This window comes from Athene cunicularia, unplaced genomic scaffold (genome assembly GCF_003259725.1).
Source record: "Athene cunicularia isolate RWA unplaced genomic scaffold, athCun1 SCF_1, whole genome shotgun sequence".
NCBI lineage: Eukaryota > Metazoa > Chordata > Aves > Strigiformes > Strigidae > Athene > Athene cunicularia.
Genome location: NW_020799155.1, coordinates 1617023 through 1640020, shown reverse-complemented (window position 1 = coordinate 1640020; position 22998 = coordinate 1617023). Strand labels below are relative to the sequence as shown.

Below are 22998 nucleotides of genomic sequence, written 5' to 3'. Positions count from 1 at the left end.
ACAATGCACAAAGCTCCAGATAACCCTCAGAAACACTGAGCAAATACTGCAGGTTTTAAGTTGCTTTGTGAAACCAAGAAGGACTGTGAAACTGAAGTTTATGAAACAAAAAGAAAAGCATTATATGTCAAATCTTACAAGTAAATTCAGTAGAATTTGGAAAATAAAATTGTCTTGTATGTAAGGGATAAATATGGACTATTTATAAAATTAATATATATTATTTGTAAAGGCAGCTTTAAAATTCTGGACTAAATTAAGATTTAGTTTATCCTGATCTAACTGGCCACCACATTGTTGATATGTGAGGATACGGCTTGGTTACAAGCTACTGCTTGCACATCTGAAAGGGTCTGGAGAGAGTTGCAAGATGCCCTGTAATGCCTCCTTCATGAGAAAGCTGGCAGACAGCTCAGAGTCAGTTGTTGCTGGAAAGATAATGCAGGGGGCCAACGATGGCTCAGGACCTCTACTCCTACAGAATGATGATAGTCTGGAATCAAAGAATCACTTAGGGAAGGGAATAGTATAAAATATTGCTTTTGTGTTTAACATGTTCAAGGACTTAAACATGTGGATACTTTGGGTGTCAAATTTCTTTTAAAGTTCAAATTGCAAGATTTGCATTCTCAACACAGGGGGAAATCCTTTGGAAAAAAACTAATTAACTGAATCAGCAAATATCTCAAAAAAGACATTAGAAGCAAGAACAGAAGCAACAGGGAGACTACAGGATGACTGCCACGTTGCTAAAATGACAGGAGTAGCCTGTCCTATTTGGAATATTTAGTATCCAAGCAAGAGTCAAAGCCTACTGATGAGGCAAGGAAACTCAATTCAGAAATTGTGCCAGGCAGCCGTTGGAAAGGGAACTAAAACAAGGCACTAGAGCCAAAACACATTAAAATGGAAAATAGGAGGGTGAAATTAAAAGTAGTATCACCACTATGCAGTTACTGTAAGAATAAAACAAAAGAGTATGGGCAGCAAAGCACTGAGCAAATACTCCACTGCCATTGTTAACAGAGAGCTGTGGAAGTTCAGTTTATGACAGCATTTGCCCTTTGGTGGCTGGAAAACACCCTTCAGTCACATGTTTTCTTAATGGGCATGCCTGCACAGGCAAATGACCTCCTGAGCACCCAACTAGTCATATCTACATTCAAGTTGCAGTATGTCAAACTGCATGTCAAATTTGATAAAGTTTGGCAGAAAAGCAAGCTCCTGCTCTTTTCAAAGTCAGGCCCATTGAAGTGCTTATTAAAATGTGCTGGTAATCAAACAGGAAAAGCCCTAAGGCTTTGGAATAGCACTCCTATCTCCTTTTGCCCCGGCAACAGAGAAAAAAGCCAATTCTGTCACTGCTGTCTACACCACCGAAAAAAATTAGTGGAAATCTTTGATGGCTTCAGGTCACCTCAAATTTTAAATGGTATGAAGTTAAAAACTGAATACAGAATTAAAAGCAGAATAAAGTATAACCTCGTACTCTTAAAGGAACAGAGGGCCCTAGAGACATATGCTAATGAATAGCAGCTACCCACAACTTAACTTTTCACTGTAGCTAATCACGCCATTACTACCTGAACATACAAATAAACCATGATAGGATTGAAATAATAGGTGGGAAACAATGTCAATGAGTTGTCTTGATATCACAAATTGAACATTAGACAAACTCTGTCTTAAGAAAAAAGGCAAGTAAAACAAACCAACCAACACACAACAGTAGCAAACCCCTCAAAAATAGCTAGTGAAAACAGCATGAAACCCACAGAGTCTGAATTTACTCACATAGGATAGGAACATTCTTCTGTTTGTGGGGTTTTTATTTAAAAGAGGTTTAAAAACTGGCTTAGTAGTGTTCACATATTCAACTTTGCACCATAAAAATATCAGCTTCCTCCTTCATCTTGCCACTCAGCTCTTGGAGCTCAGTTTAGCTGTAGTATGAGGGCTAAGCTCTTTGAGAAAGGACGAGGTTTTTGGCTTCATAATTCTGCAGCACTTCTCACAGGAACACCAAAAACCTGCATAAGTCTTCCTGGTATTTCTGCAGTTAATATAACAGCAGTCTACTTCGCACAGTTTGGGTATCCAGAAGAGCAATTTTGAATTCTTGGGGGGTTTATTATTCCATTGTAATAATCTGAGATTTTCTATACTGTCACATGGATTAATAGTGCAAATGGAAACCATACAAACGTTTCAGCAGCTTTAGTCACAATAAAAACAGCAAAAGAAAGCTATGGCAGTAACAGCCATAAAGCTAAGGATATCCAGTATACTCAAAACATAATGGACAAACCTTGCTCTAAAATATGTGCAACTAAATATAGTGATGTCATGTTTAAAAAATAGTTTGTTGATTCAGTTAAATAGTCTTCCTTTCCCTTACATATTTTTAAGCTTCCATCAACAGCTGAAGTACTGCAGAAGGGGTTGTCCTATATACTGGGATACATACAGCCCAGTTAAGGACCCTATCAAAAAGAGAAGAATGATACAAAAGTGAGGGGGAAAACAAAACAAAAAAAAAAGAGTGCAGAAATACAGTTGATGCAGAGACAGGCTTAAGAGAACAGGAAACAAATGTGAGGAAATGGAAGGGAAGAGAAAGTTTTCAGAAGTGTTTTTGTTGCCTCAAAATAAAAAATGTCTGCTACTCAAGTGAACACAGACTGAGGGAGAATTTTTCATCTTCCTGACTAAATGATAAATTACAATAAAAGCTCTTCTTCTGAAGATGCAAACAAAACCAGAACACAGTTTTATTTCACATTTTTACCAGCACTGCATTGGAAGGGATGCACTGAAAGGACACAGTGCCCATCCCTAGGGCACTGAAAGACAGAAAAGTTTAATCTAGACTTCTAGAATCCCCATCAAGTATCAGATTATGCAAGAAAAATTAACACACATATGCCTGTAGCAATGTGTCTATGAAAAGATGTTTTCCTTCATTCCAGCTAGGAAATCTGGCACTGCTCCCCAGGTGCTTTTTGCTACCTATGCTGAAGATTACCATTGGCTAATTCGTCTGCCCAGCAACATTGTTTATGATTCCGTAATTCACTTCAGGCAAAATCCAGGGGCAATCACACTGCCAATTTAATTTTTTTGAGATAATGTGGTGGATTTTGTATGTAGCAAATTAGGGAGTACTCACACAGAGGCAGCAGAGGAATGGCTGGGTGATAGTCCTGATGGTGTGGTACAAGGAGCAGATGGAAACATCAGCCTCTTTTAGCAGCACAGCTAAACACGGAGATCTGTCAGGGGCTGTGTAAGCACAAGAGCAAACTACTGTGTTTCACTGGCACCTCTAATGCTGCAGGACAGGCTTTCACATTCTGACTCCCATGGAAAATGAAAAGGCAAAAATAAAAAGAATTTAGTGTTGTCGAGTAGTTCTCCAAGGCAAACCAGCTGAGAGTTAGAATAAAAAAAAAACAAAAAAACCCTTCTCCTTTAAATTCCATCTATTCTTCCTGATTTATCCTGCAGAGAAATCATAATCCTGCAACTGATGAAACCATAGCATGTTACCTTGGTAACTGATAACTCAAATTCAGTCTTAAGAATACACTCAAAGGTCAGACTGCATGAAAAGTTAGGCTAAGAAAGGTATAATTCATGTTGAAAGGTAAGTACAAGAAAAAAGTGCCACCAATATTTCTGATTACAAAGATTCCATACAAGAAATACTAGCACTTTGGGGAAAAAAAAAAAAAAGATCACACAATGTCAACACTGAGATTGCAAATATAAACCTATTTTAGGAAGATCTGAATATATGCTATGACAACATCTATACTTATCGGAATATACTATTGCATCAAATTATTGTCCTAACATTTTGTACCATCTAAAGTGAACCCACGTGCATTCTTTGACATCTTTTTCATTACTATATGCTTGAAAATAAATTGTATTAAAAGAGTCAGGCTTCACTAACATAAGCAAACATTTTACCCCATACGTTAAGGCATACTCTTCAACGTTTTGGTCAAAACCCTAGATATTATCCATTTTTCTTTACAAACAGTAGCACAACTTTTCTGGAGTGATCAACTCCAGCACTGAAGCAATTTCAGACTCAAAGATATATCTGGGCCCATACATATGCAGTGCTAATGAAATACATTATTCTCCAATGGTATAATACATAATCTCAAGATATGGCAAGCTTGTCACATATGCAATGTTTGTGAATTGTATGTAACACAGAATTCTGTAATTCTAGAAATGTATCTATGGGTGTAAACACAGTATGATTTTATATCTATGAAAAAAATATGAAACCATACAAGCAGGCTTCAAATATAAAATAGAGCAGAATTAAGGCAGAATTTATAATCCTAAACTTCAAATCTCAACCTCTGTGTAGGTGCTTCATGGTGCATCCTCATGGCTGCATGTCAAACTTCAAGAGAGGGCAATGCAGAGGAAAACAAACATAAACCCATGCTCTCACAGAGAAGTGAAGCATGAAAATTCCTGGCCCCAAAGGCAGTGGTTTTGAAAACCATTAGGCAACCAACTTTGGCACACACCTGGGTGGTTCTTCAGAAAGCTCCATCTTTTAAGTTTGTCCTATAAAATAAAGCCATTTTAAAACTTCTCCATTTCTACATGACCTTGAAAGTCCTATAAGCTGTCAAAGGCACTGCACAACAGTCTCAGGAAAACATCATCAGGAAATGATGTCTTCCTCAAAAAGTAGAACATGGAAACAAAGTGATCTGCCCCACAAAGCTCCTGCAGTTTCCATGTGATGGGGTGTTGCAGAACACTCAGCCCAACTCAACACAAGCACTGGCTCTGCTCTCACAGAAGGGCACTTGTACTGATTAAAGAGAAATAGGGAAGGCCCTGAAATGAGGAAAAAATAATTTATTCCAGTGCCATAACATCTTGATGTCTTTTGTGTCCTCGGCCTGTCAGCTGCAGAAGACAACTCCTCAGCTGAATGAAACACATCTATAATTTTCTAACCATTACAATTATCATTATTGCTTAGCAAGAGGTACCTTTCATTCTATTTGATGACTGCTTATTACAGTACTTAAAAGCAAATAACTTTTAAGCTTTTTTGGCTTTGTGAGCTAAAAGATCTAACCAACATTTCATTTGCTGTGTAGGGTGTGAGCCTCAATCAAAGCCAAGAGTACGCTTTTTTATAACTAGACTAGAAAGACTCAAATGGACTGATTAAATACATTTCATGGCTTATACTAAACAACAGAGGTCATGTTCAGGGGATGAAGAGAGTGAAGGAAAATCTGTAAACACTCAGGTTGCTAAGCATGTCAGAAAGCATCCAGAAAGAGTTATTTTAAATCATTAGGTTTTTTTCAGACTGGAGAGGGAGGGGGAAATCTGAAGTTTTGTTCCATGACTATGGAACACAGATAAAAACCAATATATGCATGTCTATGTATACACATATACAAATGCACTGCAATTAACTTGGGGGAAGTTTGGGTGAAAGTGTACTACTAATTTACCTGCAAAACATTTCTAATAGACATACTGGATTTCTGCTAAGAACAGCCGAAAACCTTGTTAGCATAAGAGGGAGGAGAAGAGAGGCACAAAACAGATATTCAATTTTGTTCTTTTAATCAAAATCAGTATTCTTGGGTTCACTTTCTAAAGCTTCTTTCAAGTTGGCAAGTACACCTACCTCACTGTTACCTTCTTATCTGAAAAAAATCTGAAAAATGTTGAAAGCTGTGTTGATACTTTCCACCTGCAAGCCTTCACTAGAGAACAAAGATGATATAATCTCTCTAACATTACAGGCATACTTGCCTGGTAGACAGAAACTCAGAGAGGAAAACAGATAAGAAATACTCTGGTCACTGGACTATTCATAGAAAAACAAGTACAACACATGTGGCACTGAAAACAAGAATTCCAGGATGCCAGCACAAATCTCTTATACTGGTAAAAATGCTGACGCTGCAGCTACATTAAAATTCAATACTACAACCAAAATCTGTTGCATAAAACTCACTGGTAGTATCCAAATGATAAACAGCTGAAAATATGGTTTTAATTCTTACATAAGGAAGAGATTAGAAATGAGTTCTAATAACTTTGAAACCCTTGATATAAAATTCTCATTAAAATCTGCCAGCAAAAAAAAAGAACGTGTAAAGGAAAATATAGGAAAAAATACACAATTAAAAAAAACCCAAAAGGCCAAAATACAAAGCTTCATAAAATAAAGTGATTGTGGGGGTTTTGTTGTTTTGTAGGAGGTTTTTGTTTAACTGAAGAGTTGCACAAGAGTTGGTTCTGATTTCCTTGTATTTGGACTACCACCATTATCACTAAGGAGATGTTTAATTTGTTGTAACACACTGGCACATCAGAAAGTCTGTCAGATTTATGAAGCAGATCTAATCTATGCTTAGAGAAAGCAACAAGGGATGTAGCCACAGAGGAAGGTCAGATTGGTGACAAGAACCTGCCATGGACAAAGTTTTCTTCACATCACCTAATGGAGTCACTCTACTTAGCCATCAGTATTGACACAGATCAACAACTGTATTCGGGGGAAAAAGGAATTTCAGCAAATCAGAAGACAGAAAAATCAGTATATATAATTTCAGAAAAGTGGAAGGGTTTACAGAATGACACTAAAACACAATGTTCACCTTTTCTTAACAAGTTCCCTATGGGATAAGACACACTCAAATATACCATTTTGAAAAAACAAATTGGAGTAAAATCTAAAATAAATTAAAGTACATCAGCCTTCAAATGAAAACATGTAGTTTCAAAAGGCTTTCATTGTAGCACAAAAAATTGAACATGGCAAGCAGTTTGAACATACAACAAAGCTGTAATTTGATAAATAGCTGTCCATCATTCAAGGCTACTGTTGTGCAAAACCCCGCTATCAGCACCCTTGTCAAAGATACTATTGACTCTTCTCTGTATCACCTTTCTGTGACTTTTTCCATTTTTATTTACTCTATTCAATGATTTATTTATTTATTTATTTATTTAAAAAAAGGTTGCTTACTACCTGTATGCAACACCTTGCAATCTGCTGCTGATGGGTCATTTTCACCCTCTTTAATGTTGCTGATGTTGTCTTTTTCAAGCAGTCTGTCCACCATGGCAATAACGCAGTTTAAACTCTTTCCCACATTGGCCCACACCCTGTCCTGAAAAGAGCATAATTATCACTGCACATTACTGAAGGAGAAGAAAAAACCAAAACAAAACAAACAATACTAACTTCTTGTTAATAGCTTAAAGTGCAGACAGACATATGCAAATTACTAGAAATATTAGGTGTCAACATATGACCATTCTTCTCATTCTTCAGCCTACTACCTAGTGTTTTTCATGAAGTTTTTTCCTGTAGTAAAAACTACCGACCTGAAATTGTTTGGATTTTTTAGACACTGGAAAACACATTGTTTCAAACACACATGAAAACGCATGCAAAGCCTCAGGTCCATCCGCAAGGAACTGCGCAGTTTGTCTATTTGAAATAACACAGTAAGAGAGTAGACGTTCAAAGCCCTGCCAAATCAACTGCCAGTTTTGCCATAGTACTTGACAACCTCGTTTTCATAATTTAACATCCCCTCTATTTTATCACATCAGATACTCTGTTAAAACCAATGTAAAATTAAAGGACTAGAATTAAGAACTTGCTGTCATGACATGTTTATTAGGTAACACAATTTCAATTTCATTCTTCACCTCTCACGGAAACTGCAACCATCACACTTAGCTGAGTTTATAATAAATATGAGAATTACAGAAGTAATAGAGTGATAGAAGACATTCTGTACAAGCAGAGAACAAAAGATATAGAGTAGTCAAAGAAAGCTATTATGGAACAGAGATACAGAAAGTGTCTCTTCAGGTGCTGGATGCTGCACAAATTGAAGTTCTTGCACCTACTTTTGCGGGGCTGAATAAGGAAAAGAAAGAAACGTAGCCATACAAGAAATGAGACTGTACACAATGGGCTAGCAATCAGACTAAAACCAAAATATAACAAACACACAAAACCCCCTCATGGATGTGATTTAATGCTGAGTCATTTTGAAACTAATACAGAATAACCAGTTTGCTTGAGGGTTAAAAATAGGAAGATAGTATCCTTGCTCTTCTTTCTACTTTATGATATAACAGCCAGAAGCGTTATGTATATGTCAGGCCTTGAGGCATAAAAATGGAGTTGAAAAAGATGACGAGAGAGGAGGTTAACGAAAACTGAAAACTCAGAGAAATACCATAGTTCCTTATAAATGGTAACACTTGGAAGTTGGGTGAAGGCAAAGTTAGAACTACTACTAAGGCAAATATTTAATCTAAGATTTATTTTTAAGTACATGCCACACTGCTTAGGCCATTATCCTGACTAGAGGGATCTGATCTTGCCTTGCTTCCTTCACTTGTGGGCACAGCCTGTGACAAGCAGGCATCCTGCCCTGAGGGACCTGACCCAAACCTGCAGACAGAAGTGTGGACTTGCTGAATCTGTACAGCGACACAGATCCTCTCCCCCAGCTCCCAAGACCTGATTCCTGGAAAGATCTTGTAGGGCTGCCTTGAAGACAAGTGAGCATCTAGTGTTATAGGAGGATGCGGAAACTATGGTTTGATCCTCTCCCTAGATAAACCCATGCCTTAACCATACTATAAAAAAGGTTTTGTTGATTTATGAGGGGCAAGAAGCTGGTCACTCTCATGCAGAGCTGCATTTATTCCACAAGTTATTTTTAAGTACTGCATGTACAATGCAATGAGTGGAAATATCTGCACCTGTATGCATGAAATAAACCATTGGAAACATACAATATTCACTTGCGTAGATATACAATTTAAAGCCAAAGAAAGAGGACAGGTATAGACCGTTTCAAAAGTTTCATCCTGTATGTACCTTAAGCATTCCTGAAAAGCATTTAAAATATGGGTGAAATGATTGATTTTGACCACCCACAAGTATTATTTTGGGGAGAAAGACTCGATGAAGAGCAATAAAATACTGAAAATAGTAAAAATTCTGGCTCCAAATAGCTGCAAGTTTTACCAGAGAGTAGCAGCAAACTTCAGACTTTCTAGTCACTGAAGTTGCTGAGGTAAATGAGCTGAAGCGGTTCAGTTGTGGCTGCAGCAATGAAATTTCCCTTTCCTCCCTCTGCTGGGGGAGTTTAATCCTGACACAAAGAATGTTAAACTCTTAATGAGCATCTGGAGTTACTGCACAAACACTACAAATACGAGCACTTGTTTCATTTTGGAAAGAACACTTTTCTCTTTTCAAACCAACTATTAACCCAGCATTGAGATGATGTCTATACAATCTTCACACAAACATTCCCCGAGGGTTTAGAAGCAAAATTCATAAATATCTGTTGACAGAAGCCTCACTCCTCTTATCATATATCTGGTTATTTTACACATGGGCAAGTGAGAGGGAGCAAGGGCCTGTCCCACACCTTTTTCCCCACCCAGGAGGTTCCTGGGATTAGAAGCTATCCTTATAGGCAGATAGAAAAAATAGACACGTCTACTGTTCATTGAGATATTATTCTATCTGCATCAAAGACGGCCACGTTTTCCCAAGAGGGCTGCTGAAATTCTGCAGTTTGGTAAGGAAAATTCTTGAGTAAAAATGTAATTTCCAATCAATGAAAATCAAGTGACTCTCTACTGTTCTCCACAAAAAGAAATCCATCCATTATCACATTCTTAGTCATCCATAAAAATTCTCATGATATTTTCCTGTTGCCTAGCACACTTTCCACCCACCTTTCACCTTCTTAAGTGGTCTATTTTCAATTTGTCTAAGAACCTCACAAGTGATCATTTTGCAGCATGTGCCAGGTTAAAGGACAAAATAGTCCCACAGCCTCTCAAGTAAGTGTTCTCATATTCCATACTCTTGCGTGAAAGAACTAGAGAAACAAGGTCTCTGGCTCCGTCTTATTCCTGCTTCTTTAAGCTCAAAAGTCAAGCCGATGACAGGGAAGGTGGAAATCTGGAAGAAGGCTTGACCCCACTGGGACAAGGCAATGACACACCGACATCTACTTCCTCCAAATCTCAGAAGCTATTTGGGACATTAAGGAGACCCGGCACATGTGGCAAGGTGTTGCTAGTTGGAAATAGCCATAGTTGTACTTCTCTTGCTGCCTCTGCTGTGGCACTGACAGGCAGGCATATGTTCTCATAATGATCTCCATGAAAAGCTAGACCTTGGCATCACAGAAAGCTGTGCACTTTTCTTAAGACATTTAAAAACAAACCGGTAAAATAACTTTCTTTCATCCACCCAATTCAGAAAAGGTAATTAATTTCTATCTTCCCTGAAAGTATCATTAAAAGGCAATACAGCTCCCTCACTTCAGACGGAAGGAGTGGAAACTATCTTCCTGCCATTGCACCCGACTGTATGTCTTCCTCTTAAGCACTACCAGGCAGTAGAGCTCCAGAGGCTGTCTTTTTGTTTTTAAAGGATTCTCAGACTTTCTGCATTCATTACAGAGCCACCTCTTGTCCTTCCACATCTACCACTACAGTTGTGTGCTTTATTTGTGCCAGGTATGACACAGCAACTGCATTTCTCAGTGCTCAAGATGCTGTGTCTCCTTCATGTGGGTTAATAGCCATATATTACCATAAGGTCCTTTTGAGGTATGCTCACAGATAAAGCAAATATCTTAACTAATGGGCATAATTAACACCCTCTTGTGATGTGACAGTGCTTTGGAATGGAGTACATCGCACACAGGTCAGTATTTCAGACCTGTCAGTATTTCAGACCCGTGTCTGAGCACCATGTCAGTATTTGTACATAAGTTATTGGAAATGCCATTTTATCTCTTCTTGGTAGCTCCAACCACGTCAAGTAGTCAGTCAGAAATGTAGAGCAGAAACAGCGCCAAGTAGCAACGTGCCCACCTTTTCTTGTATTATACATGACAACATGCTTTGTTCCCTCCTGCAGGGAGGTTCTAGGATAACAGAAGCAGCTAGCAAGACGAGAAGAGAGTATCTACCCAGAGGCAATCTAAAACTCTCAAGTTAAATATTTTTCCTTCCCCAGTAACACTTTACTACTGCCTACATGTAGTACACCAATATAAATGGCTCAGTCCATACTGCTGTCACTTACTCTGTGATGAATACTTGTACTTAGTATCAAAGAAGAGAGGTGGAACAGAGTATTGCTATAGAGAAGAAGGCTTTTTGGAAAACACTAGTCACTCACAGTGGAAGGTCACCCTGCATAGTCAAGAAATTGGGAGTTATTCCTTAAAGATAAATTTGGATGCCAGGGATGGGAGTGGATCTCACCTAGTTTTTAGACACTGCCTTGAATTCACTTTCATAATGGTCGTGAAGTAATGCAGTCATCAAAAGTGGATGGAACAGGGTCAGCTTAAAGAGTTGTTGGATGTCACTGATTTAGATTTCCGGCAAAAGCAAAACTGAAATTCCAATTGTAAAATGAAACTCTAGTGCTTGATAATAGTGGGAAAAAGAAAAAAAACACAACCAAACAACACACCAACAAAGGAGGATATAATACTGTGCATACAAAGCAATATATCTCAAAGGTTTTTGCCATTATAGTGGACTTTGAGAGTAGATTGAGCTTTTTTTCAAATTTTGTATGCATTTATTCTTTCTCTTCTCATCATGCTAATGACAATTTGATCATTAAAACATTACTCACTACCTTCACTGACAGAAAGAACTGAAAAATAATAGAAGACTAATCTTTCAAATTTAGAAAAAAAAAATCTCTATACTGTCTCAAGTTTGACAGTAACTCTGACTCAGTTTAACTGAGAAAATACACTTGATTTTAACCAAGCCAGTAATCTTCCTAATTTAGCAGAAAAAAATAGATACACTTTAAACTAATGTGCTTATATGTTTTAACATGAAGACCAAACACCTGGCAAAAATACATTTAAAAAAAAAAAAAAAGTCAGTAATGAAATACAGTAAGGCTAGTTTCTCTGCCGAGACAGAAGTACTAAATGAAAATACAACTTGCACAAAAATGCCACTTTTCCAATGCAAAATTTCTCTCTTTGATTAAATCTATTCTGATTATTTATTTTTCTGAATGTTTCAACAGGTGGAAACAAACATTTTGGCTTTCATTTCAAGGAAAGGAGAACCCTGCTAACCCCTCTGGTTGTTGAGATAACATGAAAAAGTGAATTCAAGGCTCTAAAACTAGAAGACAAATAAAAAAATGAGTTATTTATTGTTTAAATCTCATGACTACTTAATGCATGGGGCTGGAGATAATTGTCTTTTCTCTAGAGGAAATATATTCTTCTTCCCTTATTTGTGGTATGGATAAAAGTTACAGTTCAGGTGTAAGTACTGTAGCTCACACAAGTTATTAATTATTTACAAAAGAGATTATAATATGTTGGCATCCTTTACATTTATGAGAATACAGTGATGAACTGAAAGTATGAGCCTGAACTGAATATAAATAGTTTGAGTTCAGTGTGTATGTAACAAAGAAGCAGATCTATTATGAACACATCCATCAAAATAATTAATTTACAAAATCTCAGCCATATAAATAATATAAATCTTTGAAGATATGCTGAGAATATTTAAATCTAGAAGCCATGTTTGAATCTTTCATGCAATCTCAGACATCGTCTAAGAACAGAGTCTAAGGGAAAACATCTCTGTTTTGCTGAGGCTTAATTCATGTGTATTTGAACTATTTATATTCAGCCTTGGGGCAGGGGGGGAAGAATTTTCCCTCATAATAGCATATGCTGTTCCAGTCTCCTTAAATCTGCCTAACTAGCAAAAAGAACTCAAGTAAGAGCAAGGGAAGACTGTTTTCCTGCCTGAACAAGAAGATATTCACCACCCTCACTGTTACATGAACACCAAGCAGTCACACAGAAGCACACTGTACTTCAGAAATTTTTTTCAAGCTAGTTTCAAAATATACAATGCATCTGAAAAATATTACTTGACAGTTTCGCACTCCTTTCTGTCCCCCGTCCCTTCCCCCCCGTAACATGTGACAAGGGCACTTACAGCTTGTAGTTGTTTATGATGATTTGTAGGGTTTGGGATTGAATACCAACCAAGAGCTTTTGACTACTTACCCATTCTTCCTCATCATACTCAGAATGATGGGGTATAGAGTCTTGCCTTTTAATCTGAGAAGGATGATCCTGATGCTGTAAATCATCCCCCTCTTCTGCAGTGTTTCTAGGCACAGCTGGTTTCTTGAGGACACAGCCAGGCCGGGCTGTGTATAGTGCTAAAAGGGCACTTCTGACCAGCTGATCCTTAAATGCATGCACAAATAACTCTGTCTAGAGAAAAAAAAAAAAAAAAAAATACCAAAGAATGCATTACTGCAACATAGCTATTATAGCACTGAATTACCCTTAGGCAGAGTGGATATTTATTTCAGGCTGGTCTGAGGGGTGGAAAACGAAGTAGACCAACAATGAGGAACAATTCAAGGGTTCTAGGGACATCATCACATTCTACAACCCCAGTGTTCTAAGGATTAACACAGAATTACAGTGTCTGTCATAGAGATCATAATTTTTTTCACACAATTCTATTTTATTCAAGTTCCACATTTTGCCTGCAGTACCTCTACAAAAACTAGTTCCAAAAGTAAGCACAACTGCCCAATAATTTCCAAGTAAGTGTCAGATAGAACATGATTAACAAATTTCTTAAATAAAAACACACCACTCCACAGTGCTGAGACTGCAGTATCTGGAAAAGCAGTGTTCCCAGAGATAAATGTTGGTACCTGTAGGTATTAACCCAGATACCAGGCCATGTAATAACACTTGTTTTTTAGCTTTATTTTATTTATTTTTAAAGAAAGGAAACCTTGACAGAGTTTTTCCAGGCTCTTTGAGGATGTTATTCAATCACTATCATTTTTCTAAATCTTTCCTGTTAACTGTGACATTTGGAAGTTTTCTGTACTTTTAAAACCCCCCCCCCCCCCCCACATTATTTATCTCCTTTCCATCCCAACAAGAAAATGCTTTCTGCATATGGTCTGTAGTATCTAGACTGTCTCCAGGTAAGAGCACTTGCTGTTACCACCAGGCTGCCACACACAGCCATCTCCTGACATCACACACAACATGTGGCCCTACCTCTGCTACTCTTCTTAGGAGGTTGGCCTGTTCGCCTATTCAGCTGACACAACTTGTTGAACAGGAGAGGGTGAGGTGCAGGGACATGTCTCCTTTCACTACAGGGCGGTAACCACTAGTGAAGCCATAGTGACAAACGGCTGGGGAGAGTCACAACTTCAGTTACTTCATTCAACACCTGTCAGAGCAGGGAAAGCACACACCCTGCGCTATACCACAGCACAATTACCTGAATTTATTTATCCCAGGTCAGTGGGATTTAGTTACCTTCTTATTTACCCAGAACATAGTGGAATGTCAGGTGCAGATTCAGGTGCTGAACTGCCTTTGTGAGCACAATCTTAATTAAACAGGCATGCAGGAAAGTGTGTAGATAAGAGTCAGAGCAACCAGCCTGAACAAGCACTCACACAAAGCTAGGAAATAATAGAAATAAAGGTTGCCCAGCCAAGCCTCATTCAGTCCTTTCATGCTTATGCAAAATCTGGTGGAGAAATGGCAAAAAACCCCAAACCAAGCACGTTTCAAGTGTCAGCATCTATCTTCCTAGAAATCTTTTCTCCCAGCTTCTGCACTTCTTACTTCTGTTCTTATCCCATCCCTTTCTGCTAGTACTTACTCCCTTTTTGTTTGCCTCTACTCCCATTCAACTTATTTTTCTGGCTTTCCTGCCTCAGTACCCCCTCAGAAGTTTACTGATATTTAGACCACAATGCTTTAAATAATTGATGGTTTTCTTAAAGCTTCAGCTGCTGGATTAGGTACCTGCTTGAGAAGTTTCTGTTTTTTCCCATTTTCACGATGATTCTTAATGGCTGCACATAGAAAGATTGAAAAATTGCTGCAACTAAAACTCAAAAGTCTTAAAAATAAGAACCTTAGGGATATCTAAGCTAAGTTATACTTTTTTAAACCAACATCAGGACTTTTTAAATCAACATTAGACCTGATTTAGGATTCTTTAGTGATTTGGCTTGGCAACACTATTCATCTCCCTGGCAATTTTACCAGACCCATTCTGTCTCCTCCTTACTATTAAATTGGTGCCTGAGGGAAAGGGTGTTTAAATAAAGACAGGGGGGTTTTATATGTAGCCCTTCAGGACTGCCTCGTGGTCATCCTGAATTGTAGAAAACTGAAATTGCCCTATATTGCATTTCCAGACTCCACATGGTGTATGCTCAGTGAATAGGTAGTCTTTGGGCAACACTGCTAGCAAGTGATCTGCCAATCTTTGATAAAGAAGAGGCAGACTTGTGGAGTTGTCTTTTCTTGAATGATAAGAGCAGACCTCCTCTTCTACAGTTCCATATCAAGAGAATCCAAACTACTTTACTTGTCTGTCCTTAGAAATGACAACATCATGGTTTTGCTGAGGTTTTGTACCTCCCCTCCTCCTCGAAGTCTGCTTGAGATGATTTCAGGTCCCAGCATCAGGCACTGTAGACTCATAAAAGCTTTAAATTTCAGAAAATTCTAAGCATTGGACAACTTGAAGTAAGGAATGACCGCTATGACTGCAATGTATATTAGGTAACTATCTGAAAAGTTTAAGTAATTTAATCTAATATAAATATATTTATAGGGAAAATTCATTTTAAAAAGCAAAATGGCATGGAAACGAACCTCCATTTTTTCATATAGAGACTAAAATGCTTTTGTAATTAAATTCTGTTCAGGGATTCCATTGGTTTAACAACAATCTACATTTTAACTGCATTTTCTTACAGCTCAGTACAGCTAAATTTGCAGAACATCACTATTTATAAAATTGTATTGAAATCACAAAATGAGTCTATACAAAGAAATGAAAACTTTGCAAATTCTTTTAGATACTTGACTAAAGAATATTTCTGCAAACAAAGATAGGCATAGCTGGAAAATGAATTTATCAAGCCTTCTGCAAGCTGCAAATGCAGATACACTTGTCAACACCTAAAGGCTTCTTTAATCAATTAACAGAAAGTGTTGATAAAAGGTTAGTCTCAGGGAAACACTACAGTAATTACAAATCATATATGGAGAAGTAAGACCATGCTTAATATGAGAAAATAAGCTCAATTTAAAAAGCAGCAGTGGAACTATTTGATTTAATTTTCCACTTCCAATGCATGCAGACAGTCCTTTCATTTCTAACATAAATACTTAACACATTATTGATAGCTCAGATATACTCCCTGCTACCTAATGTTTTTAGAAAGAATTATTCTATGTATCAAGCTTAACATTATCTTAAAATAAAAAAATGACATGTTTTTTAATGAACTTGAGGAATTTAATCACCAGGCAAACAATTTTTATGACTACTTCAATCAGCTGTTTAATTTCTAAATTCTGTCAAGTTAAAATGCAAGAGAGCATTTCTTTTTCACGTATAAAAAGTATAGAAAAGGTGGGAGAACAGAGGCACCTCATATGCCTCAAGAACACAGGTAGACATCATGTAATTCTATTCAGAAGAGCATGCTAACCTATCAAATACAATCAGCAATGCTGTTACTCTTCGTTCTCCTGTACTGTACCAGACTATATAGACAGGTTATCTTAGGGTATTGAGGTGATGCTTCGTATTAACACTAAGGGATCTCATTGCAGCACCACGCAGGTTCACTCTATTTGAGATTTTGAAGTTTATCATCACCCTTTCCTGAAGCTGCTTCTTGGTCTTTCCTTTCCTCCGCAACTCTCTTCCCTTCTTTACAATCAGCTGTCCCTCCACACTACTTTCTTCAGCAATGGGCTCTTTCTTGATTATTATATTCTCAGATAAATTTGGGAATAGACAGGGAAGCAGGTATTCATGCAGCACTTGTTCAGAAAACTGGATTCATTTCTACCAAGCAAGAGGTGAAGGCTAGGTAGAAACTATAGGCTGTCAGGTGGACTGCAGTGGGTGACCTGGGAAGCTGTGCTCATATACTCACCAGCAATTTAAACCTGGCCCTGGAAACTCGATATGTACATAAAAAAATTAAATCACCAGCTCTAAATTTCAAATATCTGTGACTTTTCCAAACTGAACGGACTGTCCTTTTTGGTCCTTTTGTGCAGCCAGACTCTCCAATAGGCCATGGTTCAAAGAGTGGGTTAGGATCTCAGCCGCCTGCAGCCACTCTGAAAATGTTCACTCCACCTGCCCAGAACAGGCAAAGGTGGGATGGGCAAAACAAATGGCTATAGCTAACATACAAATTCCTCAGCAACCAGGTCTTGAATCTTCAGAACAAACACTTCTTTGTTTGATTTGCTTTACTTGTACACGTACATTTCTTTGAACTAACCACTAAGAGAGCAGCTCTGCTTTTTCCACGGACAGCTAAAAATGGTCTCCTTCACTACTACATGGAAACGTACACTATAATTGCCATCAAACCCCCCTGAATTCGTCCCTTTCATTTCCAGGCTGAATTCTACTTTCCTGTATTATCCCCGACATTCACAGGAACCCCAATGTTCTCAAGAGTTACTGTGGATTTACACACGTGTAACGGAGAGCAACGTTTATCTCCCCTGTGGCTCCAATGCAATGCCTTCACAGTATGTGACTAAGTTCAATATTCAGATTTGAAAATTCTCCCATTGAACGATGTACTGCTGGGATAATAGTGCTCAACAGACCACAGGGGTTGCCACTTCCCAATAGCTGAAGATATATTGAAATGGTTATTGATAGCGTTATTAAGCCATATTGAGAACACATTACAGAAGGTATGGCCCATGAAGCGATGGGAAATTTTTTTCCAACCCCTCTGGTCATAGCTATAGTGCTTAATATTTTTACAGGATAACATATGCTTAAAAGTACTTCAGACTTCAGCTAATCTCCACTATCACTCTGTGAGACAGGTGGAAAATATTATCTTTCTTAATTTAGAGCTAAAGAAACTAAGATGAGCAGGAGCCTACAGCTACAGAGGAATATAACAGGAGAAAGCGGATTAAAATTTGAGAGACCTCCTGGTGCCAACTTCCTAGCTTCTCCTTCCAGACTGCATCACCATTTCTGATCACGCTATTATTCTAAACCTTATGCACAAACCCGGCTTGAACTACCTCCCACAAGCAGCAGTTTGAAGTATCACAGAAAGAGAAATAAAATAACCATTTATCATACCACAAAATTATTTACAGTAATCTATTTTTGATAAACCCCAGTATGTAGCCACTAGAGGATAACAAAGACACATGAAATTAAATTAATTATACTTTCAAATAAAGACAACCTTTGTAGATTTCATTAATTTTCTACATGGAAAGCCTACAGAAATGCTAAACACTATTCTCTTTCTGATAGCAACATTCTGAAGCTTATTTTAGCAGAGTTATTTAACATTTCCTGATGTTATGAAAGTCAATTTATGCAGAAAAAAACCCAGCAGTTTGAGACTTGGTTATTCCTTTTTCCATTGCGGTTAAGATTTGAATCTTACTTTTTCTGAAAGCATCTTTAAAGAATTCTTCAAGCTGTCTGGAGAATGCTGGCTTGCAGAATTTAGCAGCAGGTCTGCATGGCTTGATATGAGAGGTTGTAGATTATTGATGTTGCTGAGAACTTCTTTTGCCTTGGCTGTGTTTTCAGGTGAATAGTAAATACACTGATATCCAGTACTGCAGTAACAGAAAAAGAGTCACATAATGTCAAAATAATTTCTGCTATTAATAGCAATGCTTAATGTGCTAAAAATCTTACCACTAGTTTTGCAAAAAAATGACAGATACCTGAGCTTGACTGATATTGAAATTCTCCTTTAACGGCAAAACCAAATCCTTGCTTGAACAGTAGAGGGTAACAGACTGCCCGCCACCAAGCACTCCAAGTAGTAGTACTGTTTCAATCTAATCATCCCTTTGAGTGATTGATGTTAACATAAGAAAAACAGTTTTTAAATTTTTTTTTAAAGTAAATCTGGATAAATGAAAGGTTTGACCATGTCAGGTAATAATGACTAAGAACATAAGGCTCTTTATTTTTCCAGCTGAACACCCCATCACATTATTAACTACCGCACTAAGTCTTTCAAAATGAGCCATTAACGTTTAATTGATCAGTGGCCCACACTATGTTTTGATTAGCATCAGTGGTGTCCAGGAAGTGGTGATAACCAGTTATATGCCAAATAAAAACCATGTGTCTAATTTGCAAGAAAAGACACAGAAATGGGGTGTGGGAGTTAATTACTACAAAACCACACAAATGCATACTGAAAAATTCCTACTTCCCTTTTAACTATTCACAAACTACTGAAATTCTTTTGCATGACTTCTTTTCCTATCCCTCATTTTTTTTCCCCAACACTTACTAATTTTGCGATATCCTTTTACACCATTACTCCAAAATATCATTGTATACAGCATGCATACACTTACTGGTTCTTCACTGTAGTATACACCTCCCCACCTAAAACTCTTGTAGATAATCCTTCCCTTTACAAAGCCCTGCTTCAATGGTTCAGAAAAACTAACCAAAATCTTTTGCAGTTTCGATCAAACTATAAAGTTAACACAGGAAAAAATGTAACCAAGGAACTCCTGGAATGTTACACATGCCACAGCAATGTACATATTACTTCCCAGTTGGTTCTGTATGTATCTCCCTTTTTTTGTGTGTGTCTTTTCATCATACATTCTTCAGTTTCTTCCACCCTTTCCCCAGTGATTTAACTTTTTCTTAATTTTACATGTCAAGACCTGAATTTTGACACTCGTGCAATCCTTTGAACTTCACACATTGCTTTTCATTTCAGTCTTTTTTCAGATCTCTTCACTCCCCCATTTCCCCTTTGTGTCTTCTAGTGTCCCTTCCAGTTCCTCCTCATTAGTTTTCTACAAATTAGAAATTAAATTTAATTCAATAAAGGACACATGTAACACACATTCAGAAGTCCAAACGAAGTCACTTCCATAAAACTTAGAAGGCTTAAGTCTTTTGGCAAATAAGGATAGATTCAAGCAGTCTTAAAATTAAGCCTCTTGCTTAGATATTTTTCTCGGTTACAGTCCCAAATTCCACATTCCTCATCCTATTTTTCTGTCCTTCAACAATATCTCCATTTTTAGATCAATTCTTTGTAGAGGCAGTCAGGATGAATGGCATCTGAGCCAGTGAAGCTTTGCCATGATCAGTCATGCTACCAGCCACATCAAAATTACTATGCGTCTCCAATTTCCAGTCCACTACATGACTTGCTAGACTGTTGAGTGCAGAGATCAGAATTCTGAATATTTCAACAAAATGAATCGTATAAACTGTCTCTCCTAATGAATTGGGCAAAAAAGTCCTTGTCCCTCTGAGAAATGAGGAAATGGTCACAGCTCTGTCTTCAAGGTGGCAACAGTGTTAGTGAAATGAACGTCCAGAGTTAGATCTATCTCTACATTCACTGCAGCTCTCAAGTTGACAGACTCAGTAGAGAGGGCAGGGACAAAGAATAATAGTCTATGTTAATTGTAGTGAAGACATAGTCTTAAAAGTCTTGGTACTTCACAGCACTGAATAATCTTTAATTCCCCTTCAGGCTTCTCCCTCTCTTTATCAAACAGCTCTTTTGTAGGCTGAACTGGGCTAACCCTGTTATCAAGCTCACCATGCACATACTCCTTTCTGGGATTCCCCTTAGCCTTTAATTCCGAGATCATTTTCACCGATCTCCCACAGCTCTAAGCTTCGCTGAATATTGCAGCAGCAAAGCCACAGACAATGCTGTAAGAAAGGAAAGAGGGAAGAGAGATACTAAACCTGTGGGTAGGTCTCATTCTAATAAAGTCAATCATAGCTTTTAAATAAAGGAAATAGTGAAGAGAGAATGACTCTTTCCCCAGAATGAAGTGCTCTATCAGACCTCATTATTTGGCTAATTTTAAACATTTCCTGAACCCCTGAAAGCATGAGAGATTACTCAACATATTCCGTTTCTTTCAGAATTTGAGGGCAACTTCCCCCCTCCCCTCAAAAAAGGGCATAATTATTTTTCAGAATGGGGAGCATCTGAAGTTTCTAATTGTTGTGTCTCAACACTGTTGCATCTAAGACTAACATGGGATTTTCTGTGGCTTTACCATTCATGAGAAGACATTACTACTTCCAATTCACTGAAATATGTTTCCTTATAAATAAATGTTTTTAGATCTTGTTGCCGCATATAGCTACGGTATATAAGTAGTATTACTTAAAGGAAGCAGCTGCCAAGAGAACATATAGAGTAACTTTTCACAGGTATCCTAATGCAGAAACTAGATGAAGGGAATTACTAGTAAGAAGAAACTTTTGCATTAGGGCAAAGGCCACGTGGGTAGCTCCAGTGTGGGAAATCAGCAGCACTATGAAAACCTGCTTTGATATGTAAAATATATTATTTGTCATGTGCTTTTTGAAAAACTCTGTAATAATGTCTTCCAGGTTAAGTTTCAAAGCTTCCACTACGCATATCAAATCACACTTAATCATTTCCATATATTGACACCATCGTTAACTATGTACACATGACTGTCAGTGGTCAGTTGAGTTTTAAAATTGCTTTAATGACATTGTCGTGTAATTTGAATCAACATTACATTGACTACATCTGCCATTTTAACCCTAAATTAACAAAGTTTTTGCCTGAGAATAAATACTGCAATATGCTAAGTGTCTAATTTTTAATGACACTCCGAGTAACTCCACTCCTGCTGTTAACCGAATAATTTGTGTGACAGAGTTAAATTGTCACCATCTGGGACTGGTTTAAAATCTTTCAACACTGAACATTTGACCTCGCATTTTTCACAGTCAAAACTGCAGACATTAACATCAACTTGAAGTATACACAGGAAGAAAATCTACCTCCAGATAACCTCAAGATTATGTACAGTACTGAAGATACCAATTCAGTGGCTTATTTATGCATCACATGTATTCTATCTAAAGTGGGAATTTATGATCAAAAAGAAATTGCTACATAAAAAAAACCTCAGGACAATTCACTGCTTCTGGAAATGAAACTAAACCATATGATCAGTGCTGAGGTTTTGAAAACAGGCCTGACAGAGATCAGAAGTTAGAATTTTTTATTTTTTTTTTTAATTCCTTAAGATTCTTTTGCAAACCCAGAAATTCTAACTTTGAATACTGAGGAAAATTAAATTATGTTATTAGTTCTGTCTCTTTTATGAAGTCGAAATCTCCATGAATCTTTACCTTCAAGCAATGGTTAAGGCTGTATGCACAGACCTTCTCTTGCTGCTCTTCTATTTCCTCTTAATTCCTAACTGAACCCTTGGAATATGTCTACATCAATGCATTCGCTGGTAATGGGACATGAGCTTCAGTGAAAAGAAAGGTCAAGATGCCCTTCACCAGCCCTCTAGAGACCTAAGTAGGACAGATGCCACAGTGGCATAGGCAAATCTCATAGTGAATCTTCTAGGAAGACTCACTCCAGAAAGGTTGAATGCCTAGGGAAAGCTGTCCCCAGTTCTTCAAATTAATTTTAGGGTATCTTTACACTGGTGGAAAGATGCAAGTAACCTTTAACATAGGGGTGAATCTTATGCAGGGTAACTGAGCATGGTTCTTATCAGAAGAAAAAAAGGCATTGTGCCTTAACAGAAGCTTGAGCTAAAGGTGCCTTTCAGTGGAGCCTTTCGGCAAAGTCACAGATCCAGTCTCCTTGAGTTCATATTGATGGAAATTTCTTGCTCTCCAAAACATATTATCCTTTCTAACCTTCACATATAAAGCCCCCCTAAATCCTCCTTCCTTTCTTTTTCTAGCCCTAGTCCCCTTTCTTTTCAGACAAATATGCTCATAGAGCCTAGAAAATACTACCATGAGATTTTTATATCTCCACGAATA

At 37.7% G+C, this 22998-nt stretch overlaps 1 protein-coding gene across 4 annotated transcripts in view; it reads right to left on the bottom strand.

The window, feature by feature from the left end:
• Positions 1–22998, bottom strand: part of INPP4B (inositol polyphosphate-4-phosphatase type II B) — a 332198-nt gene that overhangs the window by 58566 nt on the left and 250634 nt on the right. For all 4 annotated transcript variants that reach the window (XM_026866972.1, XM_026866970.1, XM_026866969.1 and 1 more), the window contains 3 exons: positions 18599–18776; positions 13143–13355; positions 7043–7184 (listed from right to left, as the gene is read on the bottom strand). In XM_026866972.1, the coding sequence (XP_026722773.1) occupies positions 7043–7184; positions 13143–13355; positions 18599–18776 (533 nt within the window). The remainder of the gene's footprint in view (positions 1–7042; positions 7185–13142; positions 13356–18598; positions 18777–22998) is intronic.